Source organism: Pelodiscus sinensis, chromosome 11 (assembly GCF_049634645.1).
Source record: "Pelodiscus sinensis isolate JC-2024 chromosome 11, ASM4963464v1, whole genome shotgun sequence".
In the NCBI taxonomy this organism is placed as follows: domain Eukaryota; kingdom Metazoa; phylum Chordata; order Testudines; family Trionychidae; genus Pelodiscus; species Pelodiscus sinensis.
This window is the reverse complement of record NC_134721.1, coordinates 33619770-33643824: the sequence shown is the minus strand read 5'-3', so window position 1 is coordinate 33643824 and position 24055 is coordinate 33619770. Positions and strand designations below refer to the sequence as shown.

Below are 24055 nucleotides of genomic sequence, written 5' to 3'. Positions count from 1 at the left end.
GGTTGCAGTGATTTCACACCTGCCAGTGCTGATCAGGTTGAGTAGTGCTGTATGAAGCAGCGGAGATTTGGGGTGGGATTAGCAGGTGCTAGTCCAGTTCCCAAGCCAATCAGGTTGCTTCTGGGATGTGGCATGACACTACTCCCTGTGCCGTCTGCCCTATCTCTGTCTCTGATCTCAAAGCTCCACCTACTTCAGGGCAGCTGGGAAAGCAGCCATACACACCAACCTGTTTGTAAGAAGCAGGGGATGTTGCTTACAGGGGGCAGGAGTGACAGCGTGTGAGAGGAGTAACCTGTCATGGGATAAGAGGGAAGATCCTCTCATGGACTGATAACTGGTTAAAAGACAGGAAACAAAGGGTAGGAATAAATGGTCAGTTGTCAGAATGGGGAGAGGAAACTAGTGGTGTCCCATAGGGGCTTGTGCTGGGACCAATCCTATTTAACATATTCATAAATGAGCTGGAGACTGGGGTAAACAGTGAAGTGGCAAAATTTGCAGATGATACCAAACTGCTCACGACAGTGAAGTCCAAAGCACACTGTGAAGAGCTTCAAAAGGATCTAACAAAACTGGGTGATTGGGCAACAAAATGGCAGATGAATTTTAATGTTGATAAATGCAAAGTAATGCATATTGGAAAACACAATCCCAACTATTACAGACCGTTAAGTCTAACATCAGTACCGGGCAAATTAGTTGAAACTACAGTAAAGAATAAAATTGTCAGACACATGGATGAATATAATTTGTTGGGGGAAAGTCAACATGATTTCTGTAAAGGGAAATCATGCCTTACTAATCTGCTAGAGTTCTTTGAGGGGGTCAACAAACATGTGGACAAGGGGGATCCAGTGGATATAATATACTTAGATTTCCAGAAAGCCTTTGACAAGGTCCCTCATCAAAGGCTCTTAAGTAAAGTAAGTTGTCATGGGATAAGAGGGAAGGTCCTTTTGTGGACTGATAACTGGTTAAAAGACAGGAAACAAAGGGTAGGAATAAATGGTAAGTTTTCCAAGTGGAGAGAGGTAACTAGTAGGGTCGCTAAAGGGTGTGTCCTGGGACCCATCCTATTCAACTTATTTATAAATGATCTAGAGCAGGGGTGGGCAATAATTTTTGGCTGGGGGCCACTTCAAAAATTTTTGAAGTGGCCCCAGGCCGCCCCAGAAGGGGCGGGGCCTAAACCAGAAGGGGTGGGGCCAGGATGCTTCTGGGCTTCCCTGCCCACAGATCATGATTGGTCTGGGGGTGGAGGGAGCCCCTTTGTCCTCCCTTTCTCAGTAGGCACCTATGCCCCTGGGCAGGGCGGGAGGAAGCTTTGTGCACTCCCCCGCCCCCAGACCCTAATTGGCCTGGGGACGGGGGAGTGGCAAGGCCTCTGTGGGCCAGATCAACACGCTTGGTGGGAAGAATTCAGCCCACGGAGGCCACGCCTGATCTAGAGAAAGGAGTAAATAGTGAGGTGGCAAAATTTGCAGATGATACCAAACTGCTCAAGATAGTTAACACCAAAGCAGACTGGGAAGAGCTTCAAAAAGATCTCACCAAACTAAGTGACTGGGCAACAAAATGGCAAATGAAATGTAATGTTGATAAATATAAAGTAATGCACATTGGAAGAAATAATCCCAACTATACATACAATATGATGGGGACTAATTTGGCTACAACTACTCAAGAGAAAGATCTTGGAGTCATTGTGGATAGTTCTCTGAAAACATCCACTCAGTGTGCAGCGACAGTCAAAAAAGCAAATAGAATGTTAGGAGTCATTAAAAAAGGGTTAGAGAATAAGTTAGAAAATATCTTAGGGTATGTCTACACTACCCTCCTAATTCGAACTAGCGGGGTAATGTAGGCATACCGCACTTGCAAATGAAGCCCGGGATTTGAATTTCCCGGGCTTCATTTGCATAAGCGGGGAGCCGCCATTTTTAAATCCCCGCTGGTTCGAACCCCGTGCAGCGCGGCTACACGGGGCACAAACTAAGTAGTTCGAACCAGGCTTCCTAGTTCGAACTACCGTTACTCCTCATTCCATGCTGCTGCCTCCGAAACTACTGGCCTCGTCCGCGGGGACTACAGAATAGTGGAGGAACCGACAAGAATTCATGAAGTTACTTGACTATTCAATTAACCGATACTTAACTTCCCTAGCTGGGTTATGCAGCGCCGAGTGCGAGGGGCTGTCAGCGCATGGGAGGGGAGCAGCTAGTGTAAGGGATTGTGAGAGCGGTTGTAGCTGACTGGAACAGGACTGGGTGAGTGCAAGGGGTTGTCTGTGCAGGTGAGGAGGGAGTGAGGAGGTGAGCAGACTGGGAGGTGACAAGAAACCAAGAGGGGGTGTGAAGAGCTGGAGGCAACAGGATGCTGGGAGTTGGACTCTGCCACATCAGCTGTCCCTCAGCCTGGGGCACATTGTCATGGGCACAGCTGGCCAGCACCACAGGGACTCTGCATCCCCAGTTCCCTTTCTCTTTTTTCCTTGCTATGTCTTGTTAATGAAATTCCTTCTGACGCTGACACCTTGGACGTTGGAGGAAAGGCCTGTGAAACAGGAGCCCTGTGGCAACTCAGGCTAGAGCCACTACAGCAGCTGCAGACATGACACAAGTCTAGCCTAGAACTACTCCGGCAAGGCAGCCGAGCACTGAGCATGGCAGGAAACGCCCCTCCGAGAGGTGTCTGTCTCCGCTGGGCTTAGGCCAGTGCGGCTCTGTCTCTGGGGTGCGGGTTATTCCCAGCCCTGAGAGATGTAGCTGTGCCCATGTTTCCAGTGCCAACCAGCTTCTAGGCTCTAAACCATTGCAGCCACTTTGGCCTACAACCCGCACTGCAAAGCCCTCTGCAGCCAGTGGACTGGGAGAGCCCAGAGCTGATTGCAAAGGCAGGTCAAAGAACTGGCAGCTGGAGTGGAAATTCTCAACACTTAAATGCAGTTCTGGCTACACAGCGTCTGGCTAGGGAGGGAGCCATAAAGCCCCCTTTGCTGGAGTGCTTCCCTGTGCAGCCCTCCATGGTAGCAGGCCCCATTGGGGGAGGGAGGCAATTTGGATTTTATCACTGCTGCCTTGATCCTGGGATTTAAAAACCAAATTTAGGAGTTGGCAACTCTTACTGGATTGAGCTGTGATGCTGAATGCCATCTGGGCGTAGAGGGACTGCACTTTAGGGATGTGGAGGAATGGGGACTAGTGGTTAGAGCAAGGTGGGGCTGGGAGTCAGGGTTCCTAGGCTCTGCTACTGGCTCTGGGAGAGGAGGGAGAGGAGCGGGGTCTAGTGGCTAGAGTGGGGGGCTGGGAGCTAGGACTTCTGGCTTCTATCACTAGGGAAAGGATCCAGGAGTCTGGAGGGTTTAATGTATATTAAATAGTGCATAGTCCACTTTGCACAGGGGTGAACGGTAACCCATTTTCTGGCCAGGATCTCTGTGTTGGAACTGGAAGGCATGGACGTGTCAGGTGTGAGCATGCGAGTGTGTGCACGTGTGTGCGAATGCACGTGGGCCTGCCTTGGCATGGAATCCAAACCGAATTTCGAAGCCGGCATTTATAAACGCTTCCAGGCAGGCCCCCTGCCTGCAGAGAGCTCATTTCCAGATGCTATTAAAAGCTGGATGTAAACACAGCATTTGTATTAGTGACACAGAATGGAGGCTCCTGGGGCTGCCGAGCAAACACGAGGGGGGCTGGATTCTGCGCTTGTGGCTGTTGGTGTAAATCCAGGGCAACAGTGCTGCCAGCAGCAATATCTCTCCTGATTCACACCACAGGAGAGAAGGGAGAATCAGGCCCCAAAGTATGACGACTCATTCACACTGGAGTGAGGCAAATGGAACGACTCCTGATTTACACCAGGCTGGAGGAGGATCGGTCCTGTCTGTGGCAGCCCATCCTCCCCACACTATTCATTCCCCTCCCAAAGGGGGAATGATGCTGAGTGTTTTCTGAAGATGGCACAGCTGTTTTCCTGAGATGTTAGAAAGACATTCTCACCTCAGGGCTGCGGTTGTCCAAGGGCTTCCCAGAGCCAGCCCACCTCTGCTATACACTGCACAGAACTGTCACAGCTGGGTCTGATCATGCAAACTGGTACTGAGTTCAGTGGAACTAGATCCTCTCGGGGGGTCGCAGTAGCACTTTGACCCATTTACACCAGCTGGGGGTCTGGTCCCACTGACTCCAGTAACACTCTGGCCGATTGACACCAGCTGGGGGTCTGGTCCCACTGACTCCAGTAACACTCTGGCCAATTGACACCAGATGGGGGTCTGGTCCCATTGACTCCAGTAACACTCTGACCAATTGACACCAGCTGGGGGTCTGGTCCCACTGACTCCAGTAACACTCTGGCCAATTGACACCAGATGGGGGTCTGGTCCCATTGACTCCAGTAACACTCTGACCAATTGACACCAGATGGGGGTCTGGTCCCACTGACTCCAGTAACACTCTGGCCGATTGACACCAGCTGGGGGTCTGCTCCCACTGACTCCAGTAACACTCTGGCCGATTGACACCAGGTGGGGGTCTAGCCTCACTGACTCCAGTAACACTCTGGCCGATTGACACCAGCTGGGGGTCTAGCCTCACTGACTCCAGTAACACTCTGGCCAATTGACACCAGATGGGGGTCTGGTCCCATTGACTCCAGTAACACTCTGGCCAATTGACACCAGATGGGGGTCTGGTCCCACTGACTCCAGTAACACTCTGGCCGATTGACACCAGCTGGGGGTCTGCTCCCACTGACTCCAGTAACACTCTGGCCGATTGACACCAGGTGGGGGTCTAGCCTCACTGACTCCAGTAACACTCTGGCCGATTGACACCAGCTGGGGGTCTAGCCTCACTGACTCCAGTAACACTCTGGCCGATTGACACCAGCTGGGGCTCTGGCCTCTCTGACTCCAGTAACACTTTGGCCGATTGACACCAGGTGGGGGTATGGCCCCACTGACTCCAGTGGCACTCTGGCCAATTGACACAGGGTGAGGATCAAGGATCCCATGTTAGCCATAGCTCTGGTGGTTTCCCATCATTCATGCCAGACAGATGGGGGCTGTGGAGATCATCTGTTTTTTTTTTTCTGTTAGGTAAATTATTAATGGGTGGGATGTTTGCTCATTTGTTTAGCATAAAGCGACATCTTCCCCCCTTGATTTTAAATTTTATTTTATTATGGCATAAATTTCAATATTTAATCTTCCCTTCATGAATATTACAAGACCCTAAATATTTCCTAACCGATTGCTAACATGCCTTTTATGAAATCGGTCCCGCTGGAGCCGTCAAAAAGATGCTAACGTTTAAAATTCCTTATGACTGGGATGGGGGTTTAATTTATGAGCAGCGCTGAGTAACCCAGCCTGCTCACCACTTCCCCTTGATGTCATTCTGCATGTTACTGAAGCACCAACCAAGGTTGGGGCTCTGTTGTGCTGAGTGCTGCACAGACCCCAGCTGAGAGCAGAGCCCCTTTGTGCCAGACGCTGCACAGACTCCATCTGGTATCAGGGCCCCATTGTGCCAGGCGCCGCACAGACTTGATCTGGTATCAGAGCCCTGTTTTGCCAGGTGCTGCACAGACCCCAGCTGAGATCAGGGTCCCGTTGTGCCAGGTGCTGCACAGACCCCAGCTGAGATCAGGGCCCCGTTGTGCCAGGCGCTGCACAGACCCCAGCTGAGATCAGGGTCCCGTTGTGCCAGGCGCTGCACAGACCCCAGCTGAGATCAGGGCCCCGTTGTGCCAGGTGCTGCACAGACCCCAGCTGAGATCAGGGCCCCGTTGTGCCAGGCGCTGCACAGACCCCAGCTGAGATCAGGGTCCCGTTGTGCCAGGTGCTGCACAGACCCCAGCTGAGATCAGGGCCCCGTTGTGCCAGGCGCTGCACAGACCCCAGCTGAGATCAGGGTCCCGTTGTGCCAGGTGCTGCACAGACCCCAGCTGAGAGGAAGTCTCCCTTGGGCCAGGCGCTGCAGAGAGACAGAGTCCTTGCCCTAAAGACCTGCCCATCTAGCCAGACAAAGGGTGGCTGGGAAACTAAGAGTAAGTCTACGCTTCAGCGGCCGCAGGTCCAGCAGGGTCTGCAGACACTATCTATGCTGAGGGGAAGGGTGCTTTTGTCTCTGTAGGAAATTCACCTCTCCAGGCAGTAGCACATCCACCCAGCGGGGACTGGTCACACCCTGGAGAGAGCAGCTGTGCCGAAGAGACTGAGCTCCCTGTGCAGCCCAGGGGAAAGGACTTGCCCACAGTCACTTGCCAGGACAGAGCTAGGAACTGAACCCAGGAGTCCTGAGTCCCTGTCTGACACCCCAGTCACCACCTGCCCTAGTGCTCATGGGCAGGGGCGGATGAGAGTTTTGCGGGGCAGCACAATTTTACAGGGCCCCTCTCACAGGGTGTCTTTCCCCCTTGCCCTGCCCTATATCTGCCGCTGCACATGGGCATGGAATACCCACTGCCACGTGCATATCAACACACACATACTTGTGCACATGCTGCCAGCTCTACTCGTGCACTAATTGGCCATAAAGCTCCCCCCACACACTCCTCCCCTTCTGTTTGTTTAGTTAAGGAAATGGCTCCTAGGAGCAGGGCTGGCAGCTGGCAGGCCATGAATTAGCCAGCCAGCCAGCCCCGCAAAACCCTGCCTCCCTTGACACATCGGTGGCCTGCTGGGCTCCGCCTGGCCTAGCCTCCTGCCTCCTCAAACACCCAGACCAAGCCTGGCCTAGCGCAGCACCTCCTGGGGAGACCTGCTGGGGGTCTCTCACCAGCTGCGCTGGGCAGGGACGGTGCTGAGTCTGGTTGGGCCCAGGATGGCGACACTGGATCATTTATGGGGCACAGAATGTGTCTTTGTACCTGTCCCCAGCTCCCCTTGCTTTGCTCCAGGCGAGCCCAACATGGGCTCCTTCTCGGGCTGCATCCTTGAGGTTCAAGCAGGGTCAGACACACCAGCAGCACTGTAGGCTCCCTGCCAAGAGGGCAGCCACCGGCAGCAGCAATATGCCTAAGGACACACAGCTGGTCAGGGGGAGAAGGATGGAACCCAGGAGTCCTGCTCTGACCCTCCGGCCCTCCCAGAGCGAGGGATGGAATCCAGGCATCTTGATCCCTGGTCCTCATTGCTCTCACTGTTAGACCCCCCAATCCCTTCCCACAGTGGGGACACCAGAACCCAGGTGTCCTGACAGCCCCTTCTGCGTTTGCTGCCTTGATCCCAGCTCTGTGACATCCCCGGGCCAGTCATCTGGCATCTGAGAACAGGCAGGGAAGACGGATCAGCGGCTGTTTTGAATCCTCTACTCCCAGTTCATTACGGGGAGCCATCGCTCCCCTCAATGGACATGTGAAAGCATTGAACATCCATTATGTACACATAAGGCGACATTTATCACCTGCGCTTGCTGCCTTGATCCCAGCTCCGTGACAGCCCTGGGCCAGCCGTCCGGCCCCAACTCCGACAGGCTCATTCATTACAGCCCAGGGTTGCAGGAGGCAGGAACCTGGGCTAGCCAGAGCAACACCTGGCGGAGATTAACTTAGTCCCCATCTCTTGCAATGGATTGGGTTGGAAGGGGCAGTGCCAAAACCCTCTCGCCCAGGGGTGGGGAGTGTCACTGAGGCTGGTTTAATGCAGGGGGAAGTGACAGCAGGAGCAATGCTGGAAGGGTTTCCCGCCAGAATTTCAACTTGCAACTTGCTGCTCTAACCATTAAACCCTGGTTCTTTCCCAGAGATGGGGCTAGAACCCAGGAGTCCTACTCCCAACTGCCCCTACTGTAACCCTAAGCCCTTTCCATAGAGTGGGGGGGGGGGGGAGCAGAACCTATGGGTAAGTCTACACAGTGGCTAGACATCTGCGGTCACCTGGGTCAGCTGACTCAGGATTGTGGGGCAGGGGCTGAAGGGCTGTGAAACAGCTGTGTCAATATTTGGGGCCCTGCTTTAACCACTAGATCACACTCTCGTCCTGCTGCAGGGCACAGAATCTAGAAATCCGGACTCACCATGAGATCCTCAGAGCTATTTGAAACTTGCCCAACCAGCTTCCTTCCCCTTCCCCACCTCCCATCCGAGGAGAGAAAATCCCACCCGTGCCTAGGGGCTTCCAGCTCTCCAGGCTCATTCCATAAGATCCCCAGATCAAAGAAAGGTGGCTTTGCAATGAACACCCCCTCCCTGCAACTGCCACTGCTGTGAGCATGGAGCCTTCCCATAATACCTCCTCTCCTCCTGCGGAAAGGGCCATGACTCACAGCTCCTCTGGCCCAAACCCCCAGGGACCAGCATAAAGGCGGTGCTGGGGCAGAGGCAGACATGGCGGGATCATGCTGGGCGCTGGCTATTCCCTGCTTCCCAGGACCCGCAGGGGTGGGGAGCATGCAGGACTCCAAACACAGTGGTGGGTCTGGCCTGAGCTTCCATGGCTGTTGCTTACAGCAGGGCAGTGTGCAGGCAGCGCTGGCCAGTTTAGGGCACTGGCCTGGGATCCAGAACTCCTGGGTTCTAGTATGGCCCCTCCTACAGGACCTTTGGCAAAGCCTGGCCCCTTGTTTCTCATGTGTCTGGGCGCTGCCCAGAAGCAGTTACACAGAAAGAATGCTGATCTCAGCTGGGGTCTGGGCAGTGCCTCACGTAATGGGGCCCTGATCTCAGCTGGGGTCTCTACAGCACCTGGCACAGTAGGACCCTGATCTAATGTGCTGCTGCAATAATAATTTCAGACACGTCTTCCTTCTGACGGTGTGGTTCATGTCCTGTTTACATGGGCATAAACCAAGAGAGAATTAAATCTAACCCTAACCCCTGCCTTTGCCAGCAGTGGGGAAAGGCAGAAAGGACCCCAAACATCCCCGCCCCTGGGATCCTCAGCACTGTAATCTACGACAGCACAGAGCTCCCAGGATTTAGCTGAATCCCCTCCTATTCCACAGCCTGTCCCATCACAGATCTCAAAACCCATTAATATCATTATCCCCGTTTTACAGCAGAAAAAAGCGAGACACAAAGCAGTAATGGGACATGGCCCAGGCCACTGTTTCTCAACCTGTTTTTTATAAAGGACCCCTTTGTAATATATATATATATATAAGTATCCCTAGGACCTACAGTTTTCAGACTCACAAATGTTTTTTCTACCATTGCAACACGTTTATTTAAACAACTTATTCGTAGCTGGGCGTGTGATGAAATTTTTGGGTGTAAAAAGTACAAAAATAATAAAGTGCTGTAAAACTTTAAAAAAAATCAGTTTTCTCCAAATTTCAGTTGTGTTGATGTACCCCCCCATCCTTCTCTCGAGTACCCCTAAGGGTACTCGTACCACTGGTTGAGAAACACTGGCCCAGGCCACCCAGCAGGCCAACTGAAGCTCCAAGAATAGAACTCAGGTGTCCAGAATTCCACTCCAGTGCTCCATCCAATCAGCCACGCTGCCTCCTAACCAAAGCGAGTAATTGAAAAGCGACCAAATCCACATGCCTCCCCATTGCATGTTGGGGATCAGTGCTAGGAGGAGCCTTTACAAAGTAAAATGCCCCTGGGTTAGTGAGTGAAGCAGTGCTCCTGCCGTGGTGTGGGGACTGTGGGGGGTGGCATGAAAGAGGCATGCCACAAGCAATCTCCACTCCCCCTCCCTGGGAAGCTAAAGGATTAGCTCCCGAGGTTCATGTGTTGTTTATTAATCGGGTTCCACAAAAGTTGAGCCCTGTTGCTGTCCATGCTAATCCAAGCCGAATGATTTTCAAATCCATTGCGAAACCAATAATGGCTTAAGCGGGTTTACTGCTGATTGAGAGATAGGGCTCCCAGCCACCAGAAGGAGAAGGATCAAGGGAAGCTCCAGATATGAAAAAAGGGGAAAAGCTGCTGCCTAAATAAATATTTAAACCCCAGGATAATCCCATAAAACTCAGCAAACACTCCCCTACTCCAGCAGCACTGCCCCTCCAGGCTGGCAGGATTGGCAGAGGCTTGCTGTGCTCAGTGGATGGTTGCCCATCATGTGCATTCAGAGGTACCAACAGCTGTGGTTTTTACCATGATGTTTGACGTTTTCCCAAATTCTCCCTTTTCCCCTGGCTGCCAGAATTGCATGAGAATGTCAGAGATTAATAAATAAATACTCAGTAATGTTATACTGAGTCAGGTCTTTTCTCTATAGGCAATCATAGACCTGGTATAAGCCAGTACCAAGCACTCTTCTTCTGGGCTACATGGAAGGAGCAATGATGTCATTTTTATGTAGTGATAGCTGGAAACAACAGAAGCCACCACCCAAGGCCAAATGGCAAAATTGCAGCAAGAAGTAACCTAAGGAGAATTAGGCGTAGTCTACACTTAAAAGTTAGGTCAACATAGCTATAATGCTTAGTGGTGTGAAAAATTCACACTCCTGAGCAGTGTAGTTAAGCTAACTTAACCTCCAGTTCTGAGTGGTGGAAGAATTTTCCTGCCAATCTAGGCTATGTCTACACTGCAGGCTTTTGCAGGCAGAGACTATGCCAATGAAGCGCTCATTAGGATTTGTCTCACTGTCATTTGAATATTCTCTGCTGATACTTTTTGCGCAAGAGGTTTTTGTGCAAAAACAAGCAGTGTAGACAGGTCCATTTTGCGCAAAATCCCCCCCCCCCCCCCTTTTGCACAAGATCCTTATACCTTCTTTTTTGAGGCATAAGGATCTTGCACAAAAAGCATCGGCAGAGAATATGCAAATGACAGCACAACAAATGCTAATGAGTGCTTCATTAGCATACTCTCTGCCAGCAAAAGCCTGCAGTGTAGACATACCCCTAGCTACCACAACTCAGGAGATGCATTAAGCTTCATGGATGGAAAAACCTGTTCAATCTGTTTTGGAAGCATCTACACTACGACACTTCAATGGCATAGCTGTGCTGCTCTAGCAGCCATATGGTGGGCATGGCCTCTGACAAGTTTCCCTGGGGCAGGTTACAAGAGATAGGATTGTTCTTCAATCTGGGTGTGTGGAAGAAAGCCAGCAGGGAGTAGGAGACGTGGTTGTGGCCTCCCAAAGGCTGGAGCTCTTTGGGCACCAAGTTGGTCAGGAATATTCCAGTGGCAAAATCATTTTGTAGAAATGACAGATCTTCTGAGGGAACCCTGCAGGGTTAGAAACTTGCCTGATTTTTGGCCAGATCACCCACCTGGCTCCTTGGCAGCTTAGTGGAAGGACTGTCTCAGGGACAGAATCCCTAGGCTTCCAGGGGTCGTGGCCAATGTTCCCTCTAATTTTTTCCATCCATATACGGAATAATGTTCATGTGCACCAAGGCATGTGTGAATGTGCACCACCAATAGAAACACAAAACCAAGCTGTGGATGCTCTGCTAATCAGCTGTGCAGCATTTGAATTTCTGTTGAGCACTCAACATGGTGGCTCTGCCCTAGAGCCAGGGCACTGGAAGCTCTGGTAACAGCTGGTTGAAACTGACGTTTTGTCAGTTTCACAGCTGCTATTCAGCAGTAGCCAGGCGTGTGAAACTGACAAGAATCAGGTCAGGCGCTGCCAGGGCTCCAGGGATGCACACTTCATTTAGAAAATGCCATGTTTGGCGTTCCCAAAACAAAATACTGTGGGATTTTAGTTCAAGATTTTTGGATGATTCCCACCCCCCCCCCCGCCCAACTCAAAAATTACTGCAGAACAGAAATTCAGTTTCCCAACCCTTTCTGCACAGAGCAAAGAAACTGCTTGCTCGTGTTTGTTTGCACAGCGTTCAGGGAAAGAAGACTGTATGCACATTCTTTTTAAATAAACTGATTGTAAGAAGAATGTACCTAACTCACATCATCAATTTCAACTCCTAATGGAAATAGCCTGGCAAGTCCCTGGACATTGGCAAACTGCTCGGCCAAAGGGTTAGCAGTAAGAGCAGCAGCAGTGCCCAAGAGTTCCAGTCATGAAGCAGGACTCCCAGGTGCAGGGCGAGGTGCAGACTAAGAACCACAAAGAGTAAAGTTCTAGTTTGGCAGGTCTAGAGAAAGCCCAGAAGAGGTTGTGACCTCCCAAGAGCTCAGAATCCAGGATTAGAACAACATTTTTTACTGTTTAGCAACTCATGATTTTTAAGCCAGTTTTACAATTTTCGGAGGCCTGCCTCATGGATTTTGACTAGGGAGAAGCAGTGGTATTGGTGGAATTTGGGCTGTGGTCTCAGTGGATATAAATGGTCACAGTTAATTTCCACCAGGGAAGGTTGCAACCCAGTGTATTTAGATGGAGACATGTGTAGATGTGTGGTGATGCAGTAGAAATTGCAAACTCTGTAATGGCTGGATATCTGTGCAGCACCTGTTACAAGGGGCCCCGATTCTATTGGCACACGTACATTTTATTTAAGGTGCACATTACATCACAGTAGCATGTAGGGGCTGCAAGCATTAGCCCCCATTGTGCCAGGACGCAGTGCTGCATTAACTCCAACCCCAACTAGTCCACCATTGTGTGCAGGGCTGCATAGACTCCAATAAAGATCAGGTCCCCTCTCGTCTCACAGACACCTCTGCAGATTGTGAACCCCACTGTGCCTGGCCTTGTACAGAATGAGAGACCCTCCTGCCCTGAGGCACTTTCAGTCTAAATAGTCCAAGGGGACAGACGGGAAACACAGGCACCAAGCAGGGATGCGATGTAGCCAGGAACCGGGAGTAGAATCAAAACATCCTGTCCCCCGAGCCCACAGGCCAGGCCACTAGATCAGTCTGCTCTGTCCCCGGAGCTGAAGGGCTGCTTTGTAAGGAGAGTGGTGCTGGTCTAACAGTATGGTGGCAGATGGGAGGAGACTTTCAGCGGGCCCTAAGATGGAGAGGGGGGTGCATAAAAAAACCATCCAGTAGCAGCCTTGAATTAATCTGTCACTAAGCGTGCAGGCAGCGGCCCCGGCGCGTCCGTGATTTAGATGAATAATTGAAACGCTCCGATACATTTATTATCCCTTTAGTGCAAAAGTGGCAGAGAGAGACGAGTGGTAATTGAAAAATAGAACACAAATCTCTTGGTGAAAGCCTGTTTCTTATCACAGAGTAAACATGTCAGGCCTAATAAACAAGAGAGACGCTGGGGTGGGGGGAGGGAGGTGTTTGTTGATTTAGTTCCTGATTTAAAGCCCCTGACTCTATTTCTTCCCCACACAAAAGACAAAAAGGGCTTTTCTTCCACCTCCCCCGGCCCCCCTATAGACCCAGGACAAAAGCAGTTTACAGCTGGACTGTCAAAGGAGAGAGCTTTGGACTCCTCCACATTCAACTGGCTGTTAGCGGGGCCCAGCAGGGCCCAAGGCATGTCTGGCATGGGCCCTGTGGTGCCCGCTAGCTGGGCTGAAATGGGGTAGATTGCTGCTCAGGGGGCAGATAAGAGTGTGTGGGGTGACTTGGCCAAAAGGGGTCTCTGTGCTGCAGTGAGCAAGGCTGGGGGCTCAGCACAGGGTGCTCTCCCCTGGCTGTCACTGCTAGCCCCTAGGAACCTGTGCTGCCGAGAGCAGGGATGTGGAAAGTGCTTTGCTCTTTGATTTCAATGCCCCAGTTTGGTGCTAAGGCGCAATGTGCTGCAGGGACCCAGCTGGGGGTGTTCTCCCCTTTGACCCTGGTGCCTCATCTCAGAACCTTCTCTGACGATCTGTATAAATGTGCAAGGATAATACTGATAGAAATGTAGCCGTGTTAGTCTGGGGTAGTTGAAGCAAAATGCAGGACAATGTAGCACTTTAAAGACTAACAAGATGGTTTATTAGATGATGAGCTTTCGTGGGCCAGACCCACTTCCTCAGATCAAAAAATCTTTTTGAGGAAGTGGGTCTGGCCCACGAAAGCTCATCATCTAATAAACCATCTTGTTAGTCTTTAAAGTGCTACATTGTCCTGCATTTTGCTTCAAGGATAATACTGCTGCCTTTCCTTTTCCTCTGCAAAGCCTGTGGAACACTGTGCCTTTCCTTTTCCTCTTCACCCCAAGAAGCCGTCCTGCAGCGTGGCTTGAGGAAAGGACTGGGGTTGATTTCCATGAGGACAGACAAGACTTCGTGGCGTTCCAGGCTCGATGGAACGATTAGATGGTCTAGTCTCCCTCTCCTGTACAGCACAAGTCAGAGTCTAGTTACACCAAAGCATCTCAGTCCTCACGAGACTGAGCTGCTGTGAGCTCCAGGTGGACAGCAGTTGAGACCGAGGGGCCACCAAATCTTAAGACCCCTGCACTGGCAGGGAACTGCTGAGATGAGCCATGCCCAGCTGATCCCAGTGGGAGACCCGCCTCCCATGCTGCAGAGAAAGGCAAACAACCCCAAGGTCCTTGCCAGTCTGACCCGGGGGAAATTCCTGATCCCAAATCTAGTGATCAACTGGACTCTGATCATCTGTGCAAGACTCACCAGCCAGGCAACTAGAGAGAGGATTCTCTGGGCTAGCTCAGAACCTGGCCCACCCTACCCCATTGTCCCATCTTCAGCTGTGGCTGATTCCTGATGTTTCAAAGGAAGGCGGGGGGGGACCCAAACCCAAAACTCAAATTGAACCACCCCAGAAGACAGATGGCCAGCTGTGCTTCATGGGGAACATTCCCTTCCAGCTTATGGGCAACCAGCTAAAGCTCTGAAGCATGAGATGAGATTAGAGTCATTATCTAAATGCAGAGCCGGAAAAAGTCTTCTAGAAGGCAAATAACCTCTCATACTTCAGAGCTTCTCTATCAAAGGGTCAGGAAGATTCTTCTCCCCCCCCCCCCCCCCGCCCCTTCTTCTCCCATGGGCAGTTTCTGCTTTCAGGGCCATGACACAGCCAGGCTGAATGGACCTTTAGAACAACTGATCTTTTTCTCCTAAGAAACAAAATGGGAGTGACTCCGTGCTAAGCAGGGAGATGAGAAACAAAGTCATTTTAACTCTGTCCCTGCCACAGCTGACTCTCTGTGAAGGAAGGACGCCATGGCTGCCCAATGCTCCTCTGAAGCTGAGCGCTTGTCCCTGGAGTCTAGGAATGGAAGGACTCCCGTCGCAGACAGATGGATGAATCTCTTTCCCAAAGCCCATGGGGGAAGCAATGGAGATGGCATTCTCAGTTAGCTGCACATGGGTTGGAAGTTTAAAAGAAACCTAATGGAAGATGCTCTTGGACCTACAGGCAAGAGGGCAACTTGCCCTAGTGAACAGGACTAAGGCCTGAGACTCATGTTCAATTCCTGGCACTGCTGAGTGATTTTGGACAAGTCAGTGCCCTGTCCCCTGTCCTGTGCCTCTGTTTCCCCCTCATAAAGTGAGGATAAAGGTGCTTTGTAAAGTGTTTTGAGTTCCATGGATGGAAAGCACCATCAAACAGGGAGGAGTCTGAGAGCTATAGAGCAGGCAGGGTCCCATCCCCCCTTCCCCGAGAGCTCAGGAGTTACAATGCATGATCGCTTGTTTGGCACGGCGAAGGAGGTAGGGGCTCCAGTTAAATGATAAAATCCTGGAGATCAGGAGAATCCAGTGTCTAGCGCAGTGTTTCTTAAACTTTTTAAGACTAAGGAACACCAATCAATAATTTTTTTTTATGGGGAACACCAAAGATTTTTTGTTGAGCAAAAAAAAAAAGGTCAGAGGAAAGTAATTGAGCAACAACAAAATAAGGGGGCGGCCATTTTGAACTCTGTTGTTCTCCGCAGCACACCTCCGACTGCCTTGCGGCACACTGGTGTTCCCCAGAACACAGTTTAAGAAACACTGGTCTAGCGAGAACGCTGCTGGACCCCACTCCCCTTTTGAAAAGGCCTACCACAACTAACTCCCTTGGTACTAATAAACCCCAACCTAGACCCCCCCCCCCCCGTCCGCTCTAAACCCCAACATTGACCCCCCTCTCCCAAGCCCCAGCATTGAGGTCTTCCAATCTAGCCTGGCTGCTTTGCTGGAAGATATGGCAGTCAAACACCAGATATTGGGTTCAATACAAGGGAAAGTGCAGGAAATTCTGGATGACCTTAATAGGTCCTTCTGGCCTTAAACTCTATGAATCAGAGTTCTGAGCTAGAAAAGGAAGAAGGAACCAGACACTCTGTGAAACCCACTAGGGACTTTGCTATGTGCTACTGATTTCACCTAAAAGGTGCTTAGATAGTGATGCGTGCAACATGTGATGTGTGTGGATAAAGGGTGTGTGTATATGGTCATCTCCCCCCACAAGGACAGCACCATCCTCATGGAGACTGGTTATCAATGATAGGGCATGTGTGTATGAATGGAAGCTGTGTATATGTGATATGTCTCTGTATGTAGATGGTGTGCCCAGATGTGTGTGCACATGTGTGAGTCTGCATGTACACATGTGGGTATGAATCTGTGTGTGGCCAGTGCATGTCCCTGTGCGTTTCCAGACATATATGTGTATGCACGTGTACAGATGTGTTGGGGTGTGTTTGCATCTGTGTCTTATGACTGTGTATCAATAAGGGTGTCTGAGTGTGGAGGGGTGTCTTTGTGTACGTAGCTATTGTGGGTGTGTGTTTGTCTGTGTGTATGAGGTAGCTTAAGTAATTCAAACATCTGAGCCAAATGAAAATATATGGAGCCTGGGACAAAGGGTAAAAAGTGATTTTCTTTCTTTCTTTCTGCCGCCTGTGGTGGGGGAGACGAGGGGTGTGTGTGGAATCAGAGACACAATGTGGTCCTATTGTTTGGTTTTCAACAGAAGCACCGGCCTGCATAAAATCCAGCCATTTGCTGGCATCTGCCCCACGGCCTCTGCTTGCTCCTTTGTCCTGTCACCTCTTTTCAGCTCTGTGGTTTCTCCCCTAATGCCCAGCGAGGCTGTTCTGAGATGGGAGGGACCCAGCTTTGCTTATCCCTGCTCCAGATGGGTCTGACAGATCCACAGCACCTCCTGATCCTGCTGGGGCTGGACTGTAAACTCCTGTATTGAATTACCAGGCTGGACCGACCCAGGGGCCATCCACCCAAGGCTCCCATAACTCCAGCAGCCCATAACCCCTAGCTGCTGCAGGGGCAGAAACCCTGCTGTGAGGGGTTAAAATGTCCCCAAGGACTTTTCCCATGAAAGAAAAAGTCCAGATCCTCCCTGGTGTAAATTAGTGTTGTTCCATTGACTCCAGGGGAGCAGAGCTAATTCTCACCAGCTGGGGATTCTGCCGATTCACACCAGCCCTGGATCTGGCCTCACTGACTCCAGTGGAGCTATGGCTGATTTACACCAGCTGTGGCTCTGGCCCTGTGACTCCAATAGGGTGATGCTCATTTGTACCAGCTGGGCATCTGGCCCCAGTGACTCCAATAATGCTGTGGCTGATTCCCACCAGCTGTGGATCGGGCCCCATTAATTTCAGTGTGGTGATGTATCAGCTGCTACAGGAGCGTTACCTCTATAAGGATTTGCCCCAAATGCTGAGTGTGGCGTGTTCTGTCCCTCAACGTCCTTGTCGGGAAGAACAACTAAGTGCCTTCACTTGGATTTTATTTTCTACCCTTAAAAGTTGTTTTGCAATCAAATTAAAGAGAGAGGATGAGGCGGGGGGAACATGGCCCTTCCTCTAATGCACTCACACCACTAAGTGCCATAAATCTGAGCCCAGTGTTAAAACACAGGACCTCAGAACTCTGCTGCTTTACAAAAAATCCCCATAAATCTCCTCCAAGAGTGGACTAATGGACAGAACGGCAGCATGACATGGGGAGAGCGCTCCGCCACAACCCTGCCAGCAGCTGTGCTCTCAGCACTGCATGGAAAGGAAGGGGCCAGCCCCAGTTGCACCCAGGATTAGCAGTATTGTGAGAGCACAGATCAGAGCCCTCACTGTGCCAGGCGCAGCACAGACCCAGACTGAGATCAAGGTCCCATTGTTCCAGGCACTGTACAGATACTAACTGAGACCAAGGCCCCACAACACAGACACACACAGACAGACAGCCCTTCCTCCAAGACTAATAATATGTATTGACAAATAGCCTTTTACCCCCTTTGTGCAGATGGAGAAACTGAGGCATGTGGCACACTGAGCCAGATTTATAAGTGCCTTATGGCCCCAACTGGAGCCAGATTTCTCACAGGCCATAGCTCCTATTTAGGCATCCAAACAAACCCAAGCAGATTCTTTCAGAGGCTTTGCCAACACTTGGCTGGGTAGGCGCCGAACTCCCATGATTACAATAAGATTTCGCTTTGGAACATTGTACTGGGTGCCTGTCTGCATCTTAAGACAACTCCCTATCTTTGTGAATCCCGCCCCTGCATGCCTCAGGGTACCAGTGTCCAAAGCATCTGAATGCCGGGTGGCCTAAATCCTGTTTTCAAAAGAAACTTAAATCCAGTTAACTCCCAATGGCTCTTACATGCATGAATTCCACGCTGAAGTGGAACAGAGCAGAACACAGTTTTCCTGTTCTCTGAATATTTTGTGGTTTTGAAACTTTCCCCCGGCCCAAATTCGGATGAAAATCAAAATCTTGACTAGTTTTCCGGCATTGGGGGCAGTTGCAAGAAATGGGAATTTTTTTGCCAAACATCTTTTGTCAAAAATTCCTCACTTGCACTACTCCTACATGTGAGTCACTCTGTGAAAAAAAGGATGCTGGTTCCTAAGTCACTTAGACACTTCCAAAATGTTTACCCAAAGCACCTAAATCCCGCTGGATCTTTTTGAAAATCCTGGCCAGTATCTGACATGGCCCGATTGCATGGCCAGGTGTTCCTGCTCTCTGTTACTACACAACACACACGTGTCCCAACAGGGGAATTTACAGGAGTTATATTTAGCTCTGGGCAGTGGCAGGAGTCCTTCCGAGTTGTCAGAGAGACCATCTTGCTCGCATAAATCTCGCCATGCGTCTAAGCGAGCCCTGTCACTTCTCATTAACTGGGAGATCTACGTGCATCCTTTCAGAGAGATAGAAATGGATTTGTTCTTTGGCTATTTTGCTGATTAGGTTTTTAAAATGTTCCCTCAAATGGAATCTTTCTGGCTATTGCTGAGTCAATGCAAGAGAGCAACAAGCCACCAGGCTGGAGAGCCAGGGGGTGGGCCTGGGGCTCTGGCCTTAGGGGTTCTATTCCTAGATCTATCACAGGCTTCTTGGACAAGTCACTTCAGGTCATGTTTTCAAATGTGGCGTAGGCATTTAGACCCAGATCCTCAAAAGTACTGAGGCACCTCACTCTCATTATTGCCAACTCTCACTGAAGGGAGTTAGGTACCTTACTAGCTGCTGAAAGTCAACACAAGTCATGTCTGAAAATTAGATTTAGGCTCCTGGAGGATGCATGTACTCCTGAAAAACTTTGCCAGGCCTCTACATTAAATGTCAGTGCTGAACAACTTTAAGTATCACAACAGTCTCACAGGCACCGGTTTAAATCTGGAGTGACTCCAGACTGACACCTTGGTAAATGGGATTGGAATCCACTCCCGCCCAGGCTACATTTCTATAAAGCCATATTTCCAAGTGAACCTGGGAAGCCTTTGCAGTCTTGAAAGAAACGAATTCTCATTTACATTTCTCTTCAGCATGACCACACCATTGAAATGCAGCCACCTCTGGGGTGGAGGTCGGGGGCTGTTTAGACAGGTATCCCTCACTTGGTGCGGAGATGCAGCTGCCCCCTCTGGGATGAGGCACAGCTACAGATACAAGCCATATGGCAAACGCTGCATGCCATGTTAGGGGCAGAGTTAAAGAGGAGAGGCAGGTACCGCTGAAATGCAGGGATGCAACTAGGATTTTAAACGAACACCTGTTTCAGCCCAGGAGCTACGGGGGTATGATACTGCACTAGCTAGCTGATAGGGATGTGTCCAGTGATAGGTGGAGAAAGGTGTGTGGGGACAGCCAGATGCCTACCACAGAGATCTGGGCTGGCATTGCACCACGTGGGAACACATGGTGTGCACGGATACAGACTTGGCCCCATTCATTTTGCTAATCTCATGCTCTGCAAACTTGCCAATCCAGAAGGCCAGGTCCTGCCTCCCCTTCCCCCCCTCCTGCTGCCATGGCAAGAGACTGAGTGCTGTACCCGCTGTCGGTATTTGCGATGGGAGAGGTCACATGTTAATGGGCTGGTGGATAAATCCCGCCCGGCGCAGTTTATCATCAAGTGACAACTCCAGGCCTTTTAAAAGTAGAAATAAAATGGGATCTTGGAGGTCAGGGATAAATAAGGGAGCCATTACGGCTGGCAATGAGGAGGCCCCGGAGCGGGCAGGGCTGGGCGGGCGGAGGTTGTTTGTTTTCCTGGGCCATTAATTTCCCCTTCATTGCATTCCCTGCTTCAGGCTCCTGGCGCCACCACCTTGGGCTGTGACTTTGTGAAAGGGCTTGTGCTAAGTAGGGCTTGCTGGGGACATGCCTGGGCTGGGCGACCCAGTGCTGGGGAGTGGAGAGGGCTCAGTAGGGGGCACTCTAAGCTTGCCTTCATGTGCACACGGGGAGGGGGAGAGAGGGCTCAGGAAGGGGCCCTCCTCTCCTCATGGGCGGTGCTGAGCCCAGTGGTGCTCGGGTGCAGCATGCTGGAGGGAGCGAGGCTGGGGGCTCAGATGCAAGTGCTGACCACGAGGGGTGCTGTGCTCAAGGAAGGGGGGTGGGATGCCCAGAGAGAAGCACTCGCAGAACTAGTGTTTGTGCTGGAGTCAATTTTGACCCTCCTCCCTTGAATTCCCACCCTCGCTTTCAGCTGCTCTCTTCCAGCCCTAAGCTCTGGCATGGTGTTGGTCTGCACTGCTAAGCACCCCCCCCTAGAGGCAGCTGCATCTCAGCACCAGGTGAAGGATCCCTGTGAAAATCGAGTGAAGTGACAGGGCATGTAAGACTGTGTGTGAGAGAAACAGGCAGGCGCTGTGTGCGTGTGTGCGCGCGCGTGTGTGTGCAGCAGCATTTGTGACTAACCGACCCTGCCCCTCCCCGCCCCCACACACTCTGGCTGCTGTGCAGACAGGCACGAATGGCTGAACCATGACTGCCCAAGCAGAAACCCATCCACATGTCCTGGCGGAGAGGGACTCTGTGGGCGCCATGTCAAGGCCAAGTCTGGCTGCGGACTAGGGAGAGTGGGGGAAGGTGAAGGGGCCTCGAGGGAGCCAGGGGTTACACTGTGTGTGGAGGGCATGGGGACAATCTTCTAAGCGGCCTTCTTTCTCACCGCCACTCTGATGTGATCCCAGCAGTGCAGGGCGGGAAGACACCTCGAGAGGCAGGGCCAATAAACCATGACCATCTCTGACAGCTGTTCACCCAACCAATTCTTAAAACCCTCCAGTGCTGGGGCATCCAGTCTCCCGGCGAGCCCATCCCAGAGCCGAGCTTTGCTTAGAGGCTGAAAGATCTTCCTCATGCCTGACCTAAATCTCTCTTGCTGCCGATCGGGCCAATTATGGCTTGTCCTGCCTTCAGCGGCTATGAACGGTAAAGATTAGAATAGCAATCCGTCCATCCGCCCCCACCCCATCTCAGGGCCCCATTGTGCTGGGTGCTACACAGACATGCAAGCATGGCTCAGACTCTGCCAGTCTAGATAAAGGGGTGCGAAGGGCAATGTTCCCTCACATTTTTTCCCACCGGTGTGTGGAATACATTTTGTTATGTGCAGACGTGCACCACCAGTTGAAACACCTGCTGCCATCTGAGGGTGCTGTGGGTGCTCTGCTGATCAGCTGAGCAGCATTTGAATCCCTCCTCGCTGGCCACCCAAGGGCTCAGCTTACAGGGAACACTAGTGAAAACTCCCCCAGTGTGGATGTGATTAGACCGGGATAAATGTGCTTTATACCTACCAAGCTAGTCTCAAAGTGAAGGGGAGGAAGCTGAACTAAGGAGGTTAAGAGGGGCAGGTAAATCATTAATCACATAGTTGATAACATTTTTATCGACAACACGATTAGTCGACCAGGGAAGCTCAGTCCTGGCTTGCGCCGGGTCCAGGAGCTACCCCTGGTGCGACTGCATTTTAAATATAGTAAGAGCCAGGTGTGCAGGCAGCCCAGCTCTTACTACATTTAAAATGCAGAGATGCACTGGGGGTAGCTCCGGCTTGCTCAGTCCAGGCTCCCACTGGGTCCAACAGCCCCTGTCCACAGGGGTTCCTGGTGGGGAGCTGGGGCCCCCCATGGACAGGGGCTCCTGCCAGAGCAGCCTCTGCCCACAGCGAGCCTGGGCCCACTGCAGGCAGAGGCTGCTTTGCGACAGTCTCCCCTGCCGCCCCAGGCAGCAGTGTGGGAAGGGGGGCAGACGGCACCACAGACACGGTGCTGGAGGGAACCAGCTTTTAAGCCAGGTCCCCCCAGCACCAGCTCCTGCCTGATACAGAGACAGCAAGAGGAGGGGAAGCAAGTAGCTGAGTAGTTAACTAGACTGCTCACTTACTCCTCTAAGCTGCACTGGTATATTAACAATCCCTAGTTCTTCTATGCGCTGCCAGCAGCAGCTCCCCCAGTGCTTCATCTAGGGACTCTAGCCACAGTGTCTCCGGGGCTCTAGCCACTAGGCAACACTGCTGTTTAAGGCGCTTTTATAGCGGTCTAACAGCATCCAACCTTGCACTGCTATAATGAGATTGGTCCCTTCACAACTGACAGGCTTCTGCCAGGACACAGTCTGTACACAGCACCCCACAGCCAGAGACAGTCCCTGCTCCGCAGAGTTTGTTATGTAAACAGAGAGGAAACTGAGGCACCAAGTGGGGAAGGGACTTGCCCAGGGTCAGGAATCAACCCCAGGAACCTGGGGTCTCAGTGCTGCCCCAAAGACGGCTGCTCACCCGCTCTCTCGCCGTACACTTTGACACACACGTGGGAGAAAGTCAGTAATTCAAATAAATTCAGTATTGATTTCTTTGTTCCTCCACACACAAACTCCAGCGCAAAGGTTTAAATTTCACACTCACCGCCACCGCCTCCAAGCAGGGAGCTGTTAGCTGCAAAGAGACAGAGAGATCCCAAATTATTAAAAGGATATTGGCTAGAGAGACGTTATCACACACAGCCGTAGGCAAGGCATGGAGATTTCTGAGCACATGGCCATGGCAGGCCCCTTGTACGCATGGGGAAAGGTCTTAAAGCCAATGAAACAGAGGAGACGGGAGTCAGGACCCCTGGGTTCTCTCCCCAGCTCCGGGAGAGGACTGGGGGGAGTAGGTTAGAGAGTGGAGCAGCCTGGGTTTTGAGGCCCCCAGGTTCTGTTCCGGGTAGTGGGGGGCTGACAGCAAGGATGCCTGGGTTCTCTGCCTGGCTTGCAGCGTTGTGGGGGGATCAGAACCGCAGAGCGCTTTAGATTTCCAAGCCACTTTACAAACACGAACCAATTAATCAGTGGCACTTAGCACTTGGCAGATTGGCTGATGCCTACGGTGGGGCCACTTTTCATTCCAGGACCTCTCTGGTCACCAGCCCCTATAAGGAGGGGGGGGATGGGGCTCGCAGTGGGGAAAGAAGCCCCTTCACAACACCAGGGCATGAGATAATTATCCCCTTTCCCCCCAAAAAAACTCTCCACAATGTTGGGAAAAGGAAGCACCCACGGTCCTGGCTGGGATAAAAGCCTACTGATAATCTCTCCATGGCCTCTGGTCCCTTTCACTGGGGGTCTCACAGCATAACACAGATGCCAATCAAAGGCAGCAGGGCAGCAGTTTCTCCCGCTGTGAGATGGGGAAACTGAGGGCAGAGGGAGAGGTGGCTGGGGAAAGAACTCCAGGAGTCCTGACTCCCAGCTCCTCCTGCTCTCATCTATTTGTTCTTGCTCCCGCGCAGAGCCAAAAATAGAGCCCTAGCAACCCTCTGCTGTAACTGCTAGTCCCCACTGCCCTGTCCCATCTTTTGCAGACATTCTCTGGGTCTCTTGGCTACAGCAATGGCACTACAGGGCTCAAAAGCCAGACAAGCTTTCAGTGTGTGAGGGGGTGTTTCCAAGGTGACAGGAGTCTGATGCGATGCTCCTGTTGCCAAGGTAACTCCCCGGTAACAGGTGCTAAACCATCAGCAAATTGCCAGGGCATGAATGAGGAGCGGAAATCTATCTGCTTCAAACCCCAGTCTAGCTTT

The 24055-nt window shown here is 51.5% G+C and overlaps 1 protein-coding gene across 5 annotated transcripts in view; it reads right to left on the bottom strand.

Annotated features, from left to right (window-relative positions):
- Positions 1-24055, bottom strand: part of MACROD1 (mono-ADP ribosylhydrolase 1) — a 222026-nt gene that overhangs the window by 29369 nt on the left and 168602 nt on the right. For 4 of the 5 annotated variants that reach the window (XM_075939103.1, XM_075939102.1, XM_075939106.1 and 1 more), the window contains exon 4: positions 22900-22929. The exons of the other annotated variant lie outside the window; for it this stretch is intronic. In XM_075939103.1, the coding sequence (XP_075795218.1) occupies positions 22900-22929 (30 nt within the window). The remainder of the gene's footprint in view (positions 1-22899; positions 22930-24055) is intronic. 5 annotated transcript variants of the gene reach the window in all.